The following is a 24101-nucleotide window of genomic DNA, read 5'->3' on the forward strand; positions in this document are numbered from 1 at the left end:
AATCCATCTCATTTCGTCTCACTACAAGCTCGTCGCTTCATTCCTTTCATATTACTGGCAGGAAGGAAAGCCTCGCTATCTATCTTTTCCACATCGCAGTTTTGCTTTCCGTGCTTTCGAGATCTTCCAGCGTGATTCGCGTTGGATCACGCTGAGGAAAAAAGTATCTCCACCTGCGTTCTCTTATCCTGGCCAATGATAAATCGTACCATCGAGCAGGCAACGAACAGGCAACAGCGTCTTATCGCTCGGTTCCCTATCTATGGGTGGTAGGACGCTTTTTTGCCAATGTTTCGCTTCTTTCACCAAACGTGTTGGGGAGTTTCTTTTTTCTTCTCTTTATATCTACTTTCCCTATCTAGTGTTGTTCGTGGTCCTGTTGGTCCTGTCGATTTTTTTTCCTTTATCTTTTTTTCTGGCATTTTGGTTTTCTGCTAACTTTTCCACTTTTTGCACTGCTCGCATCATCCTTTTTCAGCACGATTTTCCATCTATTTATCTTTCCTTCTCGCTGTAATGGCTTCTTTACGCTGCGTGTCTCAGCGTTCGATCGTGGAAAACGGTGGAAAACAGTTCCTTATCGTGCTCCGATGTAGGGAAAACCCATTTTCCTCGCTGTCCACAGTCTTATCGCACGTTCCGTCGTTCGTTCGTGCTACAACACCAGCACCAGACTACGTTGGTTGTTATCTTTCCATCTTTAGCTCCTTCTCTCTCTCTCTTTCTTTTGCTCTCTCTTACCTTCTTTGGCAAGGATATTCACCTGTCTTTGAGCGACGGAACGCATTCGTTCGTTCTTCGATGATTCGACCATCGTTAGCAAAAGTGCGGCACGATTCGCGCACTATCTCATCGGTGCTATCTCGTCGCCATTGCTTCAAACCAACCGCCCTCATCCACCACCCCGTATCGCTTCCCATCGATTGCCTTAGTCGACCATTCGAAGCTACCCTCTCTCCTGCCTCGTCCGCTGGTACGATGATCCTCATTCATCTTTTTCTTACCGGACGAAAATCGTTGCACGGAATGCCGATCGTCGACGAAAGATAGACTGAAAGGCAAAAGCGTATCGCTTCCAAACGGAGGGTGGTCGAAATGATATATCCTTCCAACCAACCACCAACGCACACTCACAGACACATACACACAGACCACCAGCAAAGGGGACACGCATTTCGATGCGGAAGTGAAGCCGAAGATAAGCCGGCCGATGCATTTGGGAGCGATTCAATACATTTCCGTCTGTTCGGCGGGTAGATAAGGAAGCCATTTTGGGGAACGATAGTGGGGACGTGTTCCCTTTCATGCTGGATTGGGTATGGATGTGAGGATGATATGGGCAGGGTGGTATGTGCAGATGTGAGGTGAAGATTGCTGAATGAATGGAAAATGTGAGATAAAAAGCCATTCTTTGTTCCGTATGCATATCGAACAATATTCGGGTGTAAATTTTAACAATTTTTTATCGTCCTGTGCGTTTCACAATGTATTGTGGATGTTGAAGGACTTTGCCTTGTTTTTAAAAAAATGTTTTTATTATTTTCATTCGTATTGTGAAGCGTATTGTGTCAAATGTTTTTGAAACATAAATTTTTAGAAGAAGTCGTCCATTATTTGAGTATTCAAATAAATAAAAAAAGTAATTAATTCGATAAATTTTTATTTTTCATGTTACCTTGAAACATAAAAAAGAGAATCAGAAAATGAACTTTGAGAAAAATTTAGGTAAATGTTTCTCGAAGGTTTGAATCATTAAACAATAACAGAAAACTTAACAGACAATTGGTTTTAGTATTATTAAGTGTAAAATGATTTGAGACATAAAAAAGGCAATTACATCTGAAGGTAAAGAACATTCTCATTTGTTTCAAGGTTTTATGTGCGTTTTCTTTCTTTTATCCCTATCGTACGCTTTCGATCACGTTCGTATGCTTCAGATCAGAATCGACACCCTTTAAACCAAACGACAACACCGAATCCTTGTGTGTTGTTGTGAATTTCCATCATGAGCTCGATTCCTTCTCCAGAGGTAGGTCCTTACCACCCATTCAACCCTTATCTGATGGATGGCGTTTTCCGACGGCTTCTCATTCGAGGCAAAGAAGCAGTGGATTAAGATTTTGCCATCTCTCACCCTAAAACTGCTTATCAGCGAGGAAGCGAACACACTCGACCGGGGTGCCGGGTAAAGGACTCGCTGTCGAAGCTGTCGGAGGTTGGGGACACGTTTGTTTACGTTTACTCGCGACCAGGATACGATCGAGCAAACACTTCTCGCGCGTCCTTCGAAGCGAGAAGAGAGAGCACCGAAACAACATCCATCCGACAGCGCGATGGAAAGGACATTGATAAGGACAACAATCCTGTTTCACAGCACACATGCACACGCGTCGTAGAGATTGGTCGAATGATGAAGCTGGCGTGCGGAAGATAAGATGGCTGCCAGATGATGAAGGACGGTAGCGACGGTAGAAAGGGCATATCGCACGGGTTGTGTTCGACCGAAGAATGGTCGCGATGTGGTGGTGGTTCGTGCCGTTGTACACGGCACTTCTGTTGCTGGGCGATTGCTGATACGGAAAAGCGATATAATGTTATTAAGAGGCTATCAAAACAAACCACATACAAATACACACATACGGACGCACGATGGCCCTTACCCTTTTGGAAGGAGCTTAGAAAGCCGACCACACACCGCAAAGTCCTGAAAGGGGAAACGAGAGCACAAAGACGACGACGATTGAGAGCAGGAACCAGATAACGAAGCTGGAGAGTGGAGCCCATGTGTTGGAAAAACGTCTTCCATGTTGTATGGAATTGAGTGTGAGGGAAAAGTTGGAAAAGTTTTGCTTTTTCGTGGTGGTGATGGTGTTGGTGAAGAAACTACATGAAAAAGGGCTAGACGATGGGACATGAATTTGCATGAAGGGTAAAAAGGTTGAGTTGGATGGCGTGGGGTGTTGAGGTGTGGCATATCGCACATGTACACACCATTAACGTGAGCTTGGTGTCATAAAACTGGTTGGGAAATGGGATTTATGGCGAAATTATTTTAATTAACAAGCGGCTTAGTCTCCTGGAGATGAACAACTTTTTTCCAATAATTCTTCAATTCATGAGTTATCAATTCTGGGAACATTTGGATTCATTTTAAGAAAAAATCTTTCATTGTGATGATGAAATATCTATTTTTGGAAGAATAATTTAATTGTAATATCTTCGTCAGTTATTCAAATGTATTCACAAATTTATGTTAAACATTGTGCGAACTGCCAATATCATAGAACTGAATCTAAATCGAAAATTCAAACACGATTTCAAACAAATTATTGATTACAAACGATTTAGTGCTGTACAACGTGCCTAATTCTTCTATTTATCTTTACACCACCAACAGTTGCTTTGTTCAAATAGACCGGTTCGTCCACCGAAAAGGATCATTCACGTACTCGACATCACTAAACACTGCCGGTCGGATCCCTCGCGACGTAAAAAAGAATTCCAACCCATTTCCGACACCCATTAGCAGACGAGGCACGACTTGCCAGTGCTGTGTTTGTGATTGTGTCTGTGCTGGTGCCGTTTTACAGCTGTCCGAACGACAAAACGTCCTTCCGGTATGTTGCTTACCGTTGGGAGTCTCTTTCAAGGTGAATCCATTCGGACATGGATACCATTTTTTTTGCTCTCAATGACGAAAGTAGTAGAAGAAGAGGGACTGAAGGTGGTAAGGAAGCGATAATCTTCTCAAATGGATCAAATTTAATTTCCGTTTCATTCTCAGACATCTACCCACGTGCTCGTTTTGAGTGAGAAGTTGTGGAAGGAACCGTCGGATGAGACTCGTGAGTGATGAGTGACGAGAGAGAGAGAGAGAGATGGTGGAAATTTGGATTGTTTGGAAATGTTTTTGAAAACGTCTGATAGGGAAAGGACACTCTGATGGACACCTTTTTGGAGTCTCGTCTATGGTTCTTTGCAGGATGCGTTCACCTGACCGGCAGATAAAGCTCATCACGAGCATGTAACACTTTACTTCGTGAGACTCCTGTATTTTTTGGGCAACATTGTATTTGTTGGAGTGTATTCGCGTGTTTTATCTCACCTACACTGTGCTTGACTGGCAGTTAAAATTCAACCCCAATCCTCATCAGCAGCAAAACAGCAACGATGCAGCAGCATAAACACATTTAAGCCTCACTGTTTGCTGGTGACAAAGCATTCCCTCTTCCCATTCATTTGGTCGGTGTTACGGAAGGAAGGAGACCAGAAGAGTGGTCGTAAAAAATGATAAACGAATGATATTTTACATCATATCGTGCACCTTTTTTAATCCTCTCATTTTCCATCATCAGCATCATCGTCGCCATCACAACAATCGCGATGGCGCAAACTGGGAGGGTTGCTTTGGCGGGTGACGGATCATGGCTGGTATCGTTCATTTCCTGTTGATGGAATGGGTCCCAGGGACGGGGGAAGGAAAAATAGGAAGGACGCGAGCGATAAGAGCCAGTTTTAAAATCATACCTTTCGGACATTGGACACCGTGGCGAGATACTACTAATCGTGAAAATGGTAAATAAAACGACATCTTAATGATCGTCTCTAACGCCCGTAACGCCTTGTACTGTGAGTCCCTTTTTTCCTAATGTCCTTCGAGGTCACCCTTATGCGTGGCTATAAAACGCCGGAAAATTAAAGACACTTTTTCGGCCACGGCGAAGAAAAAATGGAAATAAAAGTTGGAGTTTCGCGACTGTCCATCGAGGGAGACAGGACGAAATGAACATAAACGCAAGCAATGGAGCATTTGCAATTAAAAAGGCAGCTTTTTTGGAGGGTTTCATCTACGCCCTGTAGAAGGTGCAATTGCGATTAAAAAAGAACATTTGGTCACCTTTTGGCTGGGAACACATACACCGCGCAATATCCTTTAGTCCGAGGCTCGTTCTCGTTCGCAAAAAGATTATCGCCCTTCGCCATTAGCTCGCACAAATTCTAAACAAAATTCCGGAGAGCGCAAATGAACTGAAAAGCGTTGGATAACCGACCGAAGGAAAGGGAAAACTGCACGCGTTGATGGCAGGAAGGAATTAAAAGACGCACAATCTTTCCCGTCATGATTTTTCCCATCTAAATAAGCAAATTGTCGCCGGGCATTTGGCATGCTAATCGGCGGAATATGCTTTAATGGTTGGTTCTGTTTGGATGGAGAGAAGCTAATGGAGATAAAGTGTCATTAAAAAATAAAATAAAAATATTCTGGAGATATTTAATTAATTTAGCATGGCTTTCGAGTTGCTTGCTTTTTATAATAATGCTAACAACCATTTTCAGTACTTTATTCAGCATGAACAGTAATGCATTATTGAACATTCTTGGCACAAATTCCCATCCCTTGAGCTGAGTCAATCTAATAGAGATCACCGCTTAATCCTTATCACATTCAGACCATTTGAAATTCTCTTTTTTTTTTTTTTATTCATGAAGAACGGCCTGGCCGTATTGCTATTGAAATTCTCTTTCATATCCAAGAAAATATCCCCTTTTTCCCTGCCAGTAATCGTAAAACCAGTCTCCATCATTGGAACATGTAACGCTCCTGCTTAGAACTCAACCAAATCAGCATAATCTCTCAAATCTTCCCAAACAAACCGGATACTATCCCGTCTCCCTTCGTAGCTTAATGGCCAATAGAAATGCTTTTAAAAATCACTAAAAAACTTTATCAACCCTTTTCCAGGTCTGTCGACGAATAAAAAATATCATCCCAGTTCCGGTAAAGGAAAGACAACATCTTTACCCTTCGAAAGCGAACCAAGTCCCAAACTTGCTGACACTGCGTGACTGTTTAGTGTCGCGAAAAATCGCGAATAATCACACTTTGAGGATAGCTGACAAGGTTAACAGAATGGAAGGGATACTGGGAAAAGTACACAATCAGTGCCTGGCGATCGGATTTATTTAAACCGGGGCAACCCTCCACTCAACTGTGCAGGAAAAACCTCATCTGCAAATCTCCATCATAATCCTGCTGTAAAGTGAGATAATGGAATGAAAAGCAACCTTTCAGTGAGAACAAAACACTTCACACTAGGTGAGAAACGCCTGACAGTGAGATGAGAAACAATAAATATCTCAGGCAAAGCGATGCATCCATGGAGGCGCCTAGTCGCTGGTGATCGATGCGAGTTGCTGTTTGACGTTTTGCCGATTCGTATGACAATTGTAAACTACATCAACAGTACTGAATGTAGCCAGGAGAAGGATCGACGTTATCAGTCGGACAATGCGGATAAGCGAGCACTGACGGACTGACTGACAACCGTCGATTTCAGGAAAAAAGGGAAACGCAAAAAACGAGTTTTCATTTGATTAGAAATGCAACCAACAGAGTTGTGCAGTGGGACAAGTAAGAGGCAGATATCGATGCACTGTCATGAAAAATGGGAAAAACCAATGCCAGGGAAATCATACCAACGCGAATCGGCAGGATGAGAGATACAAAAAAAATACACCAGGATGGGAACAAACATGTCCATCCATCCGCATTCTGGCCGGATGTCTAATCTCGCAAACGTCAACCGAGAAAACTGGTGGAACGTTCTCATCCACGTTCACATCATCACCGGGACCCATAGGAGGAGGAGAAGAACCACATTTGAGCTGATAGTGGAAAACTGAGAAGCAAAACTTCCCACCGTGGAAGAGGAAGTGCGGTGACATTCGATAGTGATAAGCCCGTTACCGATAGATTCCAACTGTCGAAAAGAGTTTGACGTAGGGGATTCTTTTTTGGTTCCTCTTTTTTTGTGAAGGTGATCTTTACAAGGTTGGAATTCATCATCGCGAAAACCCCGTTCCCTGGTGCTTATTGATTTGATGCACTCACATGCCACACTGTGAAGGAAGGTATCGAAGAATACAAGGACCTTTTTTGTTGGAAGTATCGGAAGGACTGTGTTGACGGCTGTTTAGAAATCAGTGTAAGGGTTGATTCGTTGCAACTGTTCTTTGTTGTGAGTGAGATGGAGTCTTGTCACGTGAGGAAAATTAAAGGAAAGAACGAGACCGTCACACGACTCTGGGAAAGGATCCTCACGTGGAGGAAAAAAAACCTCCAAACAATGACGAAACCACCCAAACACACAACACAACGCACCATTGTGCCGGAAGAATCGTTGTCGTTGCATCGCGGTGCATTCGAAATGCATTCGACTGTGTTTGCCGTCGGTTGCCGTCAGTTGTTTCAATTGATATCCGTCGAACCGTCATCCAGCTCTTAGTTCGTTCGCGGATCGTTGCTGATGGCGATGACGCGTTGGACTTTCGTTTGGCGTTCGATTAGGAACGAATTTCCCTGGCCCATGGTGGTTCATCTTCGCCAGAATACTGCCAGAATGGTTGCTGATGTTTGGATCTAATTCATCAAACCATCCATCGCTCGAGCTGAAGGCCGTTCGGTTCGATTTTCCCACCATACAACACATTTCCTTCTGGGGGAGAAATACATTTCACCAGACTGAAGTTGGATGGAAAGCGTTGGCAATCTCCATTTACAATCAAACTGCAGCTCGAATGCACCTTCTCCGGTCGGAAACGGGCATTCAAATTGGGGGGAAAATGCCTCTTTCCACGGGATGAATTTTCTCGTTGGGGGAAACACGCAGGAAAAAAGATGCCTCCGATGGAAAGTGCGTGATTGCATTCCACGTTGCGTTCGATGTGAAGCACTGTTGCAGTAGAAAAGTGCGCGTTTCTTGTGCTGTGTCGCGGTTTCATTTTTATGCCTGCCAGTGCCTTCCATTCAGCTAGGCTGCTGTGCAGGCAATGGACCATTGGAGCGAAATTCGAATGCAGTTTTCTGTTGGACGATGACGGAAGGTCCTTTGCTCTGTACTAGAAACCGTTTTTCGTGGAATGTCGCCAGTTTTTCTCGGTTTGTGTAGAAGAAAGTGGAAAGCAGTGCGGCGCAGGGATGCTTTCGGGTCAATTGTAATCGACCGTTGATGCACTGAAGTTCAAACATCGTCCGCGAGCTGCATAGAGAATGTCAGAAAGGACAAAAAAACAGTGACCACGTACGAAACAACGGACGCAATGATCTGTCCTGTGGTTCTGCCGCATGTTCACTCTTGAAAGGTCGGAAAATTCATGCACCATTTAGGAAGTGATTTTTCCAACCCTTGGGTAACTTCCGACCAGGGAAGAACGGTAGACGTCGATGACAGGAAGTTTGATGAATGTTTGAAGTGATTAGTTTAGCATTGAGTTTAACTTAATTGCATCGATTTAAGGTTTAAAAGGGCTTTATTGTTTGATTAAGTTATATCAGAGATTGTTGACAAAGCATTAAAGTTGTTGCTTGTTGTTATTAAATTGTGTCTTGATTAGAACTTTTCAAGGTAAAAACGTAAAAATGCTATTGGTTTCGATGATTTATACATAAAACCCAGAATAAGTAGAAAAAATCTTAAGAAATAACTAAAATGAATATGTGACGAAGGGCTTTTAAAACCAAAATACCTCAATAAGTCACGAACAGCATTTGTTTCTTTTTCTTATCAGTGCTCATGCCAGCTTAAGGGGGAAATGCACTTCAATCAATCGCTCATGATGGTGCCAATTTCGTTTTAAATAACTGCAACACTAAGGGAAAAGCTTGATGAGAAAATGCTCAAGTGATATGGAACGGTTTGCAGGACCAGCCTCTTCCTCCATTCCAGTTTCAACGTTTCGATTAAGCCGGATCGAAAAAGCAAACATCATTGCTTCGGATCGATTTCCTCTTCAGTCGATCAATCATGATGTGAAAAGAGAAGACAATAAAGAAGGAAAAAGAAGGGAATGCTTCATCTTTACATCAGTTAATGCAGCATTGTAGAGAGGAAACAGGAACAAGGCGAATGTTGAGCCGTCTGACATGAAGGTTTTGCAAAGGAAAAAAGGAATGAATTGTAGGGTAAAAATAAAACAACGAGTGCAAGATGCAGCGGGTGATTTTGATGACTTCTGGCGGAGATTGTGCATTTGCCAGGCAGGATGAGGGTCGATGGTACTTCCCTTTAACTCTTCTTGAAGCCGATTTCGATTAGCATTCGATGCCATTGGTTGCCAACTGCCAGTCGACCGGAAGCGATACGAACGAACGCGTCATTCCCGGTGGCCACTTTACCGCAATGGCGATAGAGAGGAAGAAACCGACAGTTTCAGGATAACGATGTGAAAAAAGGAATTTCTTCGGATGTGCGGAAAAGGAATAGTCTTTGAACATGAATGATAAGCACGATATGCCGGCTGGATTGAAGACGGAAAATCGAGTAAAACGAGTGATCCTTGACTGAGGCAGGCGAGAACGATTCACTCGAGATCCTGATGCACCAAAGTGATTGAGCAGATTTCGAAACTTTTCTTAGCGAGGTTGCTCTACCATTTTGGAATCACACACACTGAAAGCAGGAAATCTTCACGATACTGTGATTTTAAGAATCTTCCCTTTAGCCCTTTTTGCCATCACAAACCCACTGGTGCTATCGTTTAGCGAAACAAAGTTTGCGGCTTCATCCGGTTTTGATTTCTCGCCACTCAGCCACTGTCCTTGTCCTTGTCCGTTTGGGATATTTATTCTTTTTCTTAGCTGCTTCAATGCATCCTCCTCGTCCAAGGAACAGAAGAGAGTGCATTGTAGTGTGTGTATCTTGAAGGACTTCCACTAGCACTGGCGTCCTCATGCCCGCTCGTTAGAGTCGTTATCAGTGGCGATGCAACGTTCGTTCGGAACGTTCTTTGCCCGGTTTGACGCTTCATAAAGTTCATCATCATTTCCTCATCGGCGTTTCCATCCGAGCTGTTTGCTGCTGTGCCTCGGAAAAAGAGGACCCAGGATTGCATTCCTTGGCTGCAGCACAACGATTGTGCATGCTTCTGCTCGGGATTGCACATCTTATACACTCCGAGCCGGTGTGTGTTGAGTGCTATCCGACGAAACCGAAGAGAACGGCTATCAGTGCGAAGTGATAGCTCCACCGAGCACTGGAAAGGCAGGAAATCACTGGAGAAGTTGGTGAAGAACTCGCTTCCTCCACGGAAAGTTGTCTCGTTGGAGGAGAGGTTGGAAAAAGTGTCCGAAGAAGGACGAAACGATCTGCAAACAGCAGAGCACTTCTTGAAAGGCAAGAGGGAAAAAGTGGTCTTCTTTCGGTTGGTTGTGCCAAGAAGAAAGAAGGCTCTGCAGTTGGACTGATACCGAACATCGTTGCATCCTCCTGGGCTTCCTATCGCTGTGTTGCCTTGCACCGAAATCGGATTCCGGATTGGTTCCGAACGCGTCAAAACCGTCCAACCACAATCCAAATGCTTTCGTAGGAGTTCCTTTTGCCACAAGATGGCATCCCATGTCTCAGGGTTGGGTGACGTTAAATATTATTTATAAAATTTCGTATCACACAATTTATACCGAAACTGCATCGCACAAGATTTGTTCGACTGCGAACTCGATAAAGCGACTCGTCCATGCCGCATTTGGGTTGTAGATGGAGAGAAAATGTAGGAAGTAGTGTCTCATGCTGTGTCATTGAAGGGAATTGTGTGACTTTGAAGCTGGCGATGCTATTTTTGCTAGGCTAGGAGCAGTTTCTAAACAGCCATTCCCAGTCCTCACATAAAGAAGGACACCTAATCCGACATCTCGTTTCTCGCCTGGTTCCAGCATTCCTTCTTCCCAAAAACCAACGACACGATAAACGACGACATTTTATTTCCGTTGTCGTAATAATATTCGGAAAGATTTCCCGGAGAACGGGAATGGCATGAAAAATGCACGACTTTCAACATGCACCAGGCGACAGCTTTCCCATTTCCGGTGGGATCGTTCAACGATCGAGTGCTTTCCTTTTCATCGATTTATTTTTTTTCTCGACACACAGTTAGAAAGGTGTTGGTCGGAAGGATTCACAAAATATCGTTCGAACTGGACCGGGAAAAGGGTTGTTTGCATAATGATGAAGACGTTCGATAGGTTCCGATTTTGACACTCCATTATCGGGTAAAAGTTGGCGTCGGATTATTGCCATCTATTCCGTGCTGGATGGACGATAAATGGCTCCCGGTTGGAATGGGGCGACCGTGCACTGCACCGTTGTAATCTGCAGTCAGCACACGTTGGTGAAGGAAGATTTTTATGAGAAAGTTGCCAAAGGATATTACACACATTTGATGATCTTTGCAGAGCATGATTTCCGGTTCCAGCTAGCGGTGGCAAACTCTTTTATCATATTCGTTTAAGCCAGTGGACTAAATCAACAGACAATGTGTTTTTTCATACTTGCCATAAATCAAACATTTTTCACTTACGCTAACGAAACAATCGATCTTCTGGCGGTAAACGAAGCAACGGATCATATTTCTATCTCATTTCATCCCAGAGCGAAACTTACCTGCAACGAAAGAAAGAAAAAATGGATAAATATCGGAAAAGAAACATAAAATGACGGAGGATGACCATGGTGGCGAAATTTATGCACGGTCACACAGTGCACCACTCGAAGGACGGTCGAAGCCGAAAGGATATTGCTATCAAAGATGACTCTAAGCGACAGTAGCTTTCTCCATCGTGAGACGGGGACACAGTGCGGGAAATCGACAATAAATTTCGCCATCCCCATTCCCTAATCGTTGTGAGCAAAAATAGCGAAATCTATCAACATATCTGGTTTCGTTCGTGGTTTAAGTACGCCGCGAAGCAATGTTTAATATTTATTTCTTCCCGGAAAGAACATACCATTTTCAATTTCAAATTTATTTACAACGTTCTAACGCGATGGAAAGTTATGCAATGGTTTTGCTATTGGCATTGTTTTATTTTGTTTGCTGAACAATAACTAGTCTCCATCTCTTGTTCTTCGTCTAGGTCCTCCGATTCAGGCAACATGACTAGCTTCAAAAGCGGTATAATGCGCAGAAATGTAGGCAGCAGAGTATCCGCAAAGTAGTAACACTCGTAAAGAGACCGTGCCGCCAGGGAACATTCATCATATCCTTCGCGACGTAGTCGAATTACACAATAGTCTCCTTCCAGATCGTTGTCGAACACGTCCAGCTTGGGCGGACCGAACTGTAGCTTGAATCGTTCCGCAAATGGTCCATGTTGGTCCGAATAAAGTCCCGCTCGGATGACAAAACATCGCAGCAGACAGCGCGATTGATCGGTACTTAGGAATAACTCTGCTGAGTTGGTACAGTTCTCGAAGTAGGGCAACGACACACTCAACACATCCAGACAGAAGTGCATGGCTTCGGCAAGCCGCTCATCACTCAGAGGTACGACCTTGGGACAGTTAATGAGCTCACCATACTGCTGTAGATAGCACTGGAACGTTTCGAACGCTCTGCTACATAGTTCATCACCTTCCGGTGCTTTATTCTCGACACAGGCGGCCGTTCGCTCAGGATACGTCGTGTCACCAACGTCCGGTAGGAAATACTGCTCTATAACATGCTTGTTTAGTGCTCCATCCGAGTTCCACCAATGCAGCAGTAAACCGACGCAGCGGATCATTAGTTTAGTTTTAGCGTCGTTTGAATAATTATACACCAGGTACTGGTACAGACGGTGCTTCGGAAGATTAAGATACGTAACACACTCATGCTGTGCCTGGACAAGACTTTTTTCGATCGTACCGTGTTCGATGAAGGCAAAAGCACCAGTCAACCATAGCGACACTAGCGCACCGACGCACAACCGTGTGGAAACCATCGTGATGAATTACTACGGCGAAATGAGGTAAAAAGTGTGTGGCTTTATAGGAAGTTTTGCGACCGTGTAAAACTGGGAACGTGATCTGGAGCATAAACAGAACCATCTATCATCATCGGAAATAGGAACTACCGTAACTGTTTAAGTTAAGTTGTTACTGATCTTAATGTGGGTTTGATTTAAATGTTTCAAGCTAGCAGAAAGTCAACAACACCGGACCTGGGCAATTGAAGAACGCATTCGGAAGCATCAACAAACAGATAGAGTGTGGTGTACATATATCGAGTTTCAACGGAAGCGAAATACTACTTTTTTACTGATGAGGAGGCTATACAAAGGTTTTGTGGACTTGATTTTGAGGTTTACTACTTGTGGATTCAAAACTGTTCACATTTGAGTGTCGTTGTTTACCAATCATTAACTGTAGTCTTCAGGATTTTTCTATGTTGGAATGTCTAATTCAACTTAACCTCAACTCTCTTTGTGAATGTGAATTTCCCATTGAGACAAGGAGGACCTTATCATTTTTTTACAATCTCCAACTACATTTTTGTAAACTTTGAACTGTTCGACAAGAGTGAAATAAAGCGCAAGAGGACTATACGTCCTCGGTTGTCTAGTGTAATTAACATGACGTATTTAGCTTACCGGAGTTTACACATAGATATTTAATGACAGCATCATAGAGATCTTAGTAACGAAGTTCGTGATATGAACGTAGATGTGCCATAAAACAAATGATTTCAAAATACCTGAATAACCACTCTTTACCACTCTGAACTTAAAGCTACTGACTCGATTTAGTAGACATTAGCTCTACTAGATCAATTACCTTGGAGAAAAGCTTCATATCGACCTGTTAACCTTCACCAGCGTTGATAAGCCAGTGAGCCAGCAGCCTGCTAAAACAAGCCACAAATAAGCCCCACCTAATCAGCGCAAAAACAAAATAAGAACCTGTTTGTTTGACCACAACTCACAGTTATTTGGTGGTTTCGCGTGCAGTTGTGAGTACCGAACCATGAAACAACCGACGTGGGTGTTATAGTTACGATAAATTGAAATCAGACACATTTCAGAGAAACACATTACAAATTTCATATTCGCTTGCTTCAGGCCCTTCCGTTCAATTCAAACTGGAGGACAACTCCCACGTTGGTTCAGAGCCAGAGTTCCATTCCAAATAAGGGAACGAATATCAAGCCGCCAGGACATTTTTATTGTCCGCTTTGCCTGTTGCGTACCTTTCCGGGGTAGTAATTAATTGGCAACTGATACGGAATTTTCCTCATCAACGCCTCCGTTCAATGAAAGCGACGGATGATATCGAAATCGGGCAGTAATAACGCACTGGCGTCGGTGTTTCGGGGTTGATAAGAGTTTGAGCTTCGAAAGGGACTCATTTTGAAGAATACAAAAAAGTATAAACAGTTGAATTGCGGCACCTAACTGAATGTATGTGGCCCTGCACGGTATAATAAAAATTACATCAAGAGAAGATTATTTATCCTCATTTAGGTGTAGTTAGTCAAACAAATGTTCAGTGGTTGTGAAACTCAAATTAATCTTCAAACGCTGCAGCTCCACACGAGACCATTTCTCAGAATGATTTTTCCTCAAGAATGTACCAAAGAAGAGATTTTTGAAACACTGTTTTGGTGGAATATCTTCAAAATGCAATTATTTTTGCTGTCCATCAACACAAACTCTCTTCAAAACTTCAATTTTAATTCGTTTTTGAAAAAAATACTTCAAACGTTGGAAGGATTGTTTGCTTGCTGACGACACTTTCCAACACCTTGAGGAAATGTCTTTCTGGGTAATGTTTGTTCTCGTACAGTAAGCCCTTATCCTTCTGAAATGCTGTTTGTGGTTGAAGTGAGATAAGCGCTCTCTAACCACAAACAATCCCTTCGTGAGGAATATTTTTCTTTTTCCCCTTTTTGTATCAACCTCTTCCATGCACTCACTCGATAAACCATCATTCGATATTGGAAAAGTGGTAAAATGTCACCAACTCCATGGATTCGTCCGACCAACTTTACCGAAGGCCTTCGGAGGAGGGAAAAGTCCAATTTTTCGCACTGTCAATCGTGTTCGGGAATGTCCAAGCCGGGACGGTACGATATCGGGAAGCATGTAAATCACGACTACAAAACCCAAAACCAAGTCGTCCGAGGGTTTGCAAGTGGTCTAAGCATAAGATTTATGTTCCAGCAACGGTATCGGGCTGACGGCGGTTGCTGTCAACGTGTGTTGGTACTTTTTCGGGCCAATATCAACATACACATACGCTCGCGCGACATCTAGCAAAAAAGGCATCCGGTCAACGACACTAATCAAAATCTGGTCTACCTGGGTGGATGGATTCCTTCGGCAGGTTCACGCGCGTTACGTTCGTAATCGTTCGCGCTGGGGCTTGGGATTTAGCTTTGGTGGAGAGATAATTTATCTTCAACGGTCGTGAGGACGTTGGAATTTGTAAAAACAACAATTTGTTAGGTGCAGATAAAACTGTGTACTGGTTGTATCTATTGTTTGACTTTCAGACAGTGTATCCGTGTTCCGCGTTGCTCTGTGTCGGAGGGCTTAAAAAAGGGTTTTATGCAACAAAACAATAAAGGAGAAACACATTTATCTTCAAATTTAAATCAAATGCTTAGTTTTATTTTCAAATCATGACTGTCTATTGAGCCACGACTGAGTTCGTTTATTAGATTGTAAATTAGTCAGCAAGACTCTTCCGCAAACAACAATTGGAATATTTCACCATTGATAATGGCCATATTCTCCATAATAAGCGACACAACAAAAGACACCTTCGAAGTATTTCTTTTTCCCTCTTTGATCGCGTGAACTTCGCTCCGTACATGCGATTTGGGGCGGTGCCAGTCGTCTCGGTCGAATAAGCAACCACCTTTTTATTTTGCGTTTTAAAAATTGTTTTTGCTCCACCACACAACTTCGCCATACTTTTTATCGCACTATTCTGTTTTCATCCGGTTTCGAGGTGCTTGAAAGTATGTTTCTTGCCCACAATCGTGTACTGCTTTTGCTCTCTTTGCTTTATCTTCGCAGCTTCGTTGGGGAGTACCTTGCTTGGAATCGATCGTTTACATATCGAAGCGGTTACCCCGGTTGGCCAATCGGAAACGATGCAGTGTTCACCAACACTTTAATCCCTGGGTACATAAAAAGCTCAGTTGAATGTTTGGGGGATGATCGCAAGCTTTATAATAATCTCATTGCTCAGAGTGTGAACTAGAGAACGACGGAGCATTTCCAAGAGAAGCATTACAATTGTTAGCTTGACATGATCTGGGGTACACAAAACGTTGAATCTTCTATCGGTTTTCAATAGAAAGCACTTATGATAACACTTCAAAATAACGAAACTATTGATTGAAATCACCATATGCTCTCCGACTCGATTTAAGATTTTAAGAGAAACCTCAATTTCCCTTTTCAGTTCTTCATTCATCGTCAGGTCCAATACAATCTTTTTCTAATATTTTAAGATTAATGAAAGTAATGTCGATGACACTAAAAGTTTTCGTTTGAGTCGATTGGAATCTGGCCGGGCCTTAATCTTGGTCTGCCGGGTGAGATGAGGGAATTGTTGATCGGTTTTCGATGAAACCTTTGTCGTCCGGCCAAGAATAGAGGGCGGGATTTACAGCTGCATTTAGTTGCTTCTCTCGACTTGTACACCAACAAAGAACCAACTATCAACGGATAGCCATTTGCGATCTGCCAAGGACGGACACGCGAGACCGGCAAGAACGTGGCGCGGGAAATAAATCCCTGATAAGCTTTCAACGCACCGTCCAACGCATGCAAAGTAAAGGGAGAGTTGTTTGGGGCGAACATACGGCCCGAGTGATTTCATAAATCCCGAAGGTGGTTCTCGACCGACGGTGGAGCGGAAGAATTTCCGTAATTTATTGCTTTAAGTGCTGGATGGCGATAAGCGAACTGGTATCATTCTTCTCCACCAAGCGCCAGCGCCAGACTCCACCGGTGTAAGAGAGTCGACGATAGACGGAAGAGAACGAGAAAGCGATGGTCGGTGTAGGTCGGCTCTTTGCTGTTGCTGCCGTTGAAGTCTTTCGTTTTGTTACCTTAAAGCGGACAGTGAAACCAACGGAATAAGCGGTGGCAATGGGCGAAAGGAAAGGCAGCAGAGATAAGTTCACGAGAGAAGAGAGAAGGAGAGATGATATGGTCAAAATGTAAACCATTTTTCGTCGGCTTAGGGATTGCCGATCGCGACAATATATCGCAAAATACCAAATTGTCGCGCCATGGTCCATGCGTCCGTCCTCTTTGGCTGCTTCGTGACCCTTTTCCTTGTTGTGAAAGCAATGGAGTATCGTGGATAAGGTACCGATGTAATATTGTGGCCTGGAAAGGAGCTTCTCAAAGAAATTCCTTCGCATTACTAGCCACCGATGAACTAACCTTTAGGAACAACCATGGAGCGATCGTTTGTAATGGCGCCAATCGAAGATAAATTGGTTCACTTCTTGGGTGACTTTGTGGCGCGGTACGAGACCTTATAATCATGCCTACGAGATGGTAAATAATGATGTGCATTCTACAAGAATGTTAAAGTACATTCCTGATAGTGGTACAACACGACGCCTTATCTCTTGGCTTCATTTTCAGTAAACCATTCACTAGATTAGAAGCCCCTCAAGCAAACTCTCCAGCTTACAGCAGAGTGTATGATTCATTAAAATCGGATTATTAATTAGCACGAGCTCGCACTCGAACTAATCCTCGATCCACAGTCCCATCCAAATGTTCAACCACCGACAGCAGTAAAAGGTTTTCGCTTTTCTGATACCCAAAATCGTGGTCCATTTAGTTAAGCTATCAGCCTTTGTATCGCACCGTCCACCACTGGGACACTGAACGAATAATATCTCCACACACCGTGCTGCAAGTCAAGGACCTTTGGCATTAGCACCACCAACCGAGGGAAACGCGCTATCTGATAAGCGCAAGCAAAAGGAAAAGTAGCTCGGGCACTGATAGTGTTGGCACTGCGAAAAATAAGCCAGCGTCCGAATGCGTCTTTCAATCAGCTCACTCCAATCTAAGCTGGGATGGCAAAAACGAACCAAAAATCAACCGAAAACAGCCATTTTTCGATGTTTTGAAGGGGATCGTAGATTTGGCGTACGGCGTACGGATTCTGTCCTATCGGTGGAACGGAACGGATGAACCCGAAGGTCCACATCGAACAGGTGAACATGGGAAGGGTGAAGAAAAGGCAAAATAAAATAAATAAAACCACTTTAGATCGTATGCTTGCGATCCATTAGGTTTATCATGGCACTGTGATCGAACGAGGCGTTTGGGGATGAGATGAGACGACGACGACACGACGGAACAGGGCACGAACGTTGGGACTGATTCCGATTGTGTCGACAGCCTTTGCTAACAGTTAACGGTCGGTGTGACGAGAATCGTAAGCATTACGCTACTTACATTGCGTTGGACATCCTCTTCAATGGTCAATCGTGTCGAAGATCTTCTCTTGTGTTTCTCTCCCGAATCGTCTGCTGATCGCATCGACTCGGAACAATAAAATTGCAGTAAATTGACACACACTGAAGCGCAAAAAAGTACATGCGTTTGTGATGGTTTATTGGTGAGATGACCCAAAACAAGCCGAAAACAGGCAATGAAACAGATTTTAACGGATTTCGCGTGTCATTTCTGAAAGACGTACAATAATGTCCCAATCAAATAGAATTGTTGCAAAACAAATGAAAAGATCGTGTGAGTTGCAAAAAGAGGATAAAAAGTACCAATTACAGTCGGTAGAAGGAATTACATTTCTCCGTTGAAATCAGATGATGATAAATGTTTTCCGTAGGTATTTTTGGGGTCGTTGAAGAAAGCGATATAAATCATTTCTAATGGCACTGCGGACAAAATAGTGCATGGATTAATAAAAATGAGTTCTTCTTACGAAATAAAACGAAACACAAATTATAATGGACGCACAGTGTTAAATAATGCAGTTCTTTTTTTTTACGAACCTATTGCCCTGCCTTCTCTCAGGCAACTCTACTAAGGGAATTATGATGATTATCGCCTTTTGTTACTAATGACCCAGATCCCTTGGTCATTTTGTAGTAATTTCCTCCGCAATGGTGTAGTTCAATCGGTTGTGTTTTATTAACGATAAATGGATACTAAATTGAGCACAAACCCGACTCATGGAAGCGATACAAAAGAGTTGAGCGATCGAGTAAGCGACGAACCTCACAGACCGATCGCTTATTGGCTCAGTAGTAGAACTAAACTATGAAACAAACACCACACCGTACCAGGAGAGAGCCATAATGTAATGCGGCACGAGCAGATGCATAATTAATGAGACAAATTATACAGTAGAGCAGTGTTACTGGTGTGAATGTGAAAAACAAACGTCATAAAGCAGGTAACCTTTCATCGTTCCCGGTTCGGGGGAAAAAACACACTCACAACTGGACGGAATTAACAACATAATTATGGTTTCGCTCTGACCATGGCCAACCGAATAAAGTGTGAAGGCAATGTGCCCGCCGGTCGATTTGCTGAAGGGTTCTAAAAAAGAAAACCCGAAAATTACACCCCATTAACGGATTATTTGACTAAACAACTATTATCCAACCAACGACGGCACCTTTCGGCGGAACGTATATGAGAAGTGAGGGAAACCCAGACCAGGAAAGGAGCTGTACCGAAACAATATGGTGTGAACTCACGCTACTGCGGTTAAGCTTAATCATATGTTAAGTTACCTCCCATACGAATGTGTGTGTTTTATTCGATTAACCTGATTACGATTCTTTCGCTGTTTGGTTAAGAGTAGAAGCAGGAAAAAGACAAATGCTTTATTTGATCTCTAAGGAAGGAAGCTAAAAATATTAATTAGATCCAAGAAGGGAAGTTTATACAGGGAATTTTGATCGATGAATATCTATGAAGAATTATTCTTTAATCTTAAACTTAATTAAAAGCTAAGACAATTGGAAAAAGGTTTTAAAAGGTGATAAGATTGGTCATATGAGAAAACATTAGGTGGAAATCTCATTCAAATTTGATTAACTAGTATTTCGTTTGCTTTGAATTAAATATTCCACGTGTGTATTGGTTGAAAGGTTCATATCATCAACACGCCTTCCAGAGTCCCTTAATCACCATCCCTAGGAAATAGATGTTGAATGTCAAGTGCCTAATTCCTGTGCCCCTTCTCCTGACAATTGCTTTCACCACGATAAAACACATTTTCGAGACCGAACAATTCACCCGGATGACGACAACAGTGGCCACGTTCACCAACGATGATGATGATGATGGCGATGATATTGATCACGGTCGACTGGGACGGTTGTAACTGTCAACGCTCAACTCGGCTTTTGGTCGTCGTAATCGGGTCTCATCAATCTAAACATTACGCCACCGTTCTGGCTCACTACCGACGGACACTATGCCACGGCGAACGGTCTAATTCATAATGTAAACAGCCTAATGAGTGTGTGTTGGGTCACTCGAATGGCATCGGAAACATTCCCTGCTGTCCATCAAATTAACACCATTAATTTCTCTGATCGATTAAATTCGGTGGATAGAGCGACCGATAGGCATCGGGCTGTTCGATGGAACAACATTTGTTTTCTGATTTTCCGTTCTTTTCCGAAGGATTCAAGGTGCTAATGCATGTTGGAGTTTTTCCATCAAATAAAGTTCTCATTGGTAATGTATGTTCGGTTTGAATATTGTCACTCGAGTTGATTTGTTTCTTTTCTGGATAATTAACGTTCTTTTTGGGCAATGTACGGCACCTATTGATGATTATTTGGGGTTTATCGAATTGAGAGTGATGGATGTTAAGGAATAACATGCGCGCAGGTGCTGTTAATGAACGTTTTCTTCACGATAGAAATTCAGTCACCACAACGATCTCGTTCTATAAAGATAAATGTTTAAATTTGAGGCATTTTTTAAAGTTTTTTTTATTCGTTTTGAGTTGCTAAAATCATTTACGCTAGAAAAAGCATGAAAAAATAAATTGCATCCACTATCTTTAACTCCTTTTGACCGACGCTATTACCTCCATGAAAATGGGTTTTCCATAATTGCAGATTTTCCTTCTTCCTCAACATTTTCCTGTTTCCTGACCAAATTCCATTTCGCAAACTGACACGCTGGCAAAACAATCAACACATTTGCAAACGAGCGTGACACTTTCCCGGATAGGATTGTATGATGGTTCCACTACTCTTGGTTACTTCTCAGTTCTCTTCACTTGCCCTTCGCCACGAAACGATTAACTTTATCTGCTCCAACCGGGTCTCCGGACTTTGGCTTTGGCTCCGGGTGAAACGTCTTTGTGGGTGATGGTTTTCCACTTTTTCCATACACCTAATGCCGGTAAGAATCGGATAAGTCCAGTATATCCCATCCGCCGGAAGAGACAACGGAGACACTCGGGATGGAATCTGACGCGATTTAGAAGCTCGACTGCTTTTCTACCCTTGGCTCGTTTGTTTCTAGTCGGACGGTTTATTGTTTATGCGCTATTTATATCACCCCATAAGAGAAGAAGAGTTATGAAAGCATCCTTTATTGCATTTTCCAGCACGGTTGACAGATAAAGAAATAACCGTCCGCTAAATTCCGACTGTCGGTTGGACATTTCCATTTGCAGTTGGATTGTTTCGAAATAAATATCATATCATATGAGCAAACACTCGTATTCGTAGGAGGAAAACGTGCAGAAGACTTAGTGGACTAGGTGTCACCAAGGTCTTAGTCATGGTCTTTGCATTATTTTGGATAGGAAAATGCAATTCATTTTAGTGATTGTGATATAAAATGGTTTGAAGCCACGTGTATCAGAAGTCGGTTGGAAATGGAATTAACTTTTAAAAAGACAACACCAAACCATGAACGGTGAGTCGGAAATTCAACCAAGTGGAACCTATAACCGGGAACTCGTGGGTTGAAGTAGTTGTATCATATCACAAAGTGATACGCACTTCAAGGTGAAAATATGTGTTCCTAGTCACCGAAAAGAACGTCGTCAAACCGAAAGTGTCGGAAGGTTGCTGGTTCTTTCAGGAGTTGGTGGCAAGGTGAACTACACCATACGATCGTATTCCGCTCGCGAGTGTGATAGCACTCCCTGGAAAGACGAATAAAATATATTGTCTATCTAGTTCCAATGATGACCTGCAGGTACCAGCAGGTTTTATTTGCAAAACATTCAACCCCGCGATCACCTCGCAGGTCTCGTCGCAAGAGGACTGGTGAAGGGGTCGAGGCACCTTCCTATCGGTTGTGCAGTGTGCTCGCGGGTCTCTTGCGGGTTCCAGTTGTCACGGAAAGTATCAAGGAAATGACAACGGAACCGCGCAACAGATAGCAATTGGAGGCGCCGTGCAACACCCAACGACTTATCGCACATTGGAGCTGGAAGTTGGAAAATGAACTCGGGAAGGGCGACGGTTCCTTCTGGTGCTGATGGTGGTGGAGGAAATGTTCTGACGGCATTTAGGAAACATTCGCTCTAAAACGGTTTCCCAAAAAGGGAGAACAAGAGACACAAGATGGAGGGAGTTACTACGTTATGCTGGTGAAATTTATGCACTCGGCTGCTGCCACCTTCATCTTGATAGTGTTGAACAACGAGTGTTTCCGGTGAAACTAGTTTTGTCGCCAACGAGAACGCAGAATAATAATGCAAACGTCTTCAGGGAAATAGTTCCACAAACGGAGAGAAGTGTGGTACAATGGTTACACATTTATCAAATCAGTGAAGTGTGTTCTTTTGAGATGCTTTTACGAAGTTATGAAGATTGTTGGTACGCAATAAAAATGTTATCTGTGTAAAAAGCCAGCATGCAAAAGGATTGTTCACCTGTGACAAATTTTTTCGCGCTCGATTTATGATATTTTACGCGGGGTTTTGTCTATTAGAAAGTCTCACAGATGTCTTAGAAGAAGGATATCTAGAAGTAGAATTACTAGTAGAATTATAAGTAGAATTACAAAACTCCATAATCGACTTGCTGTAGAATTCTTTTACGAAGCATTGTGACAGAGCCTTATTCGAATTATGGTTAAGATTCCAATTTTCCTGAAGACCATTTTCAGTTTTAAAATGATATTGTTTATATTTATTTCCATTTATTCTCACGTCAGGCATCCGATGTTTGAAGCGTGATAAATTTGCAATTGTAATCTTCTTAGTGAAATAAATTAGTTGGATGCTATCACTCACTTCCCTTTTTATGTTCAAAATCGATAAAAATAATACAATTTTCAACAAACTCTCAACAGATCCTCCAAACCCTACAACAGTAGATACATCTCCTCACGTCCTTTTCGCTTCAATCTCTGTCATCTGTGAACATGTCACACTGCGATACATCTTCATCCACTACTCTCCAGGAAATCCATCCAACTCGTTCCAAACTTCCTTTGCAAAGACCACCCACAAATATAAGATTGAAAAAATAGTCTTTGAAAGACTTCTCTCTAACTGCGCTGTCGGGTAGGTATCACTCAGAGCCTTACTACTTCATCGAAGGATGATTGCTTATGGGTATTTTCCCGCTTGTTCAGTTCGTTCCCCCGAATTCTGCTGGAAAATCGTCACATAACCCTTCTGGAGATATTTCATCACCAATTCCTTCAATGTGCCCTCTAAATCGGTTCACTTCCGCTTTCAGTTACTTCTTCATGCTCTATTCGCTGATTTAAATCTTCTTTCGGTGATTCTCTCACTCACGGAGAGCGTTCTCGTGGGACGATGAGGAAGTTTCAAAGGCTTTCGTCAACGGAATGGAAAGATTGTGAATACTTCATCGTCTGAGTTGCTTCTTTTCACGGCTTCTACCTTTTTTTTGTCCCATTCTAACACTCAAACTGAGTTGAAGCAGTCTCATTACAACGGTAGCGATGATAGAAATGATGATAATAAATTATGCTTCTCTTCTTGAGGTATCATTTTTGCCACATTCCAGTCAACTCGTATATGAGACATACGAGGTGAGATTTGGCAGTAGATTCGCCTTCATCGTGTTGGTTTGGATGTTCCACACGGTGCAGACAGATAGCACGAAGGGCAAGTTTACCTTCCTTTTGCTGGGTCGATTATCACAGGCAGGAAATTAGGAAACACCGTTCGGAATATGGAATTATGTGACATGGATTTATTTATATGATTCTTTCCCCATTTTCTTCTTTCTGTAAAGTAAGGCAAGAGCTTAAGTCGCATTGAATATCTTTTTTTTCTCCAACGGGTATGACATCCAAAGAACGAGATAAATGTATCGGAATT

General features: G+C 42.7%; 2 protein-coding genes and 1 long non-coding RNA gene across 3 annotated transcripts in view; 1 reads left to right on the plus strand and 2 right to left on the minus strand.

Moving 5' to 3' along the window:
• The window catches only part of LOC125762658 (zinc finger protein ush), a 146978-nt gene that overhangs the window by 83748 nt on the left and 39129 nt on the right, over nt 1–24101 (minus strand). The window lies entirely within an intron of this gene.
• On the plus strand, nt 1681–8497 carry LOC125762677 (uncharacterized). Its single transcript, XR_007418240.1, has 2 exons — nt 1681–4575; nt 5744–8497. It is a non-coding gene; the product is annotated as an uncharacterized LOC125762677 (long non-coding RNA).
• Nucleotides 11843–12754, minus strand: LOC125774971 (general odorant-binding protein 45-like). Its single transcript, XM_049445348.1, has one exon. The coding sequence runs from the start codon at nt 12752–12754 to the stop codon at nt 11843–11845; it is 912 nt and encodes a 303-aa protein (XP_049301305.1).

Source organism: Anopheles funestus, chromosome 2RL (assembly GCF_943734845.2).
Source record: "Anopheles funestus chromosome 2RL, idAnoFuneDA-416_04, whole genome shotgun sequence".
Taxonomy (NCBI): Eukaryota; Metazoa; Arthropoda; class Insecta; order Diptera; family Culicidae; genus Anopheles; species Anopheles funestus.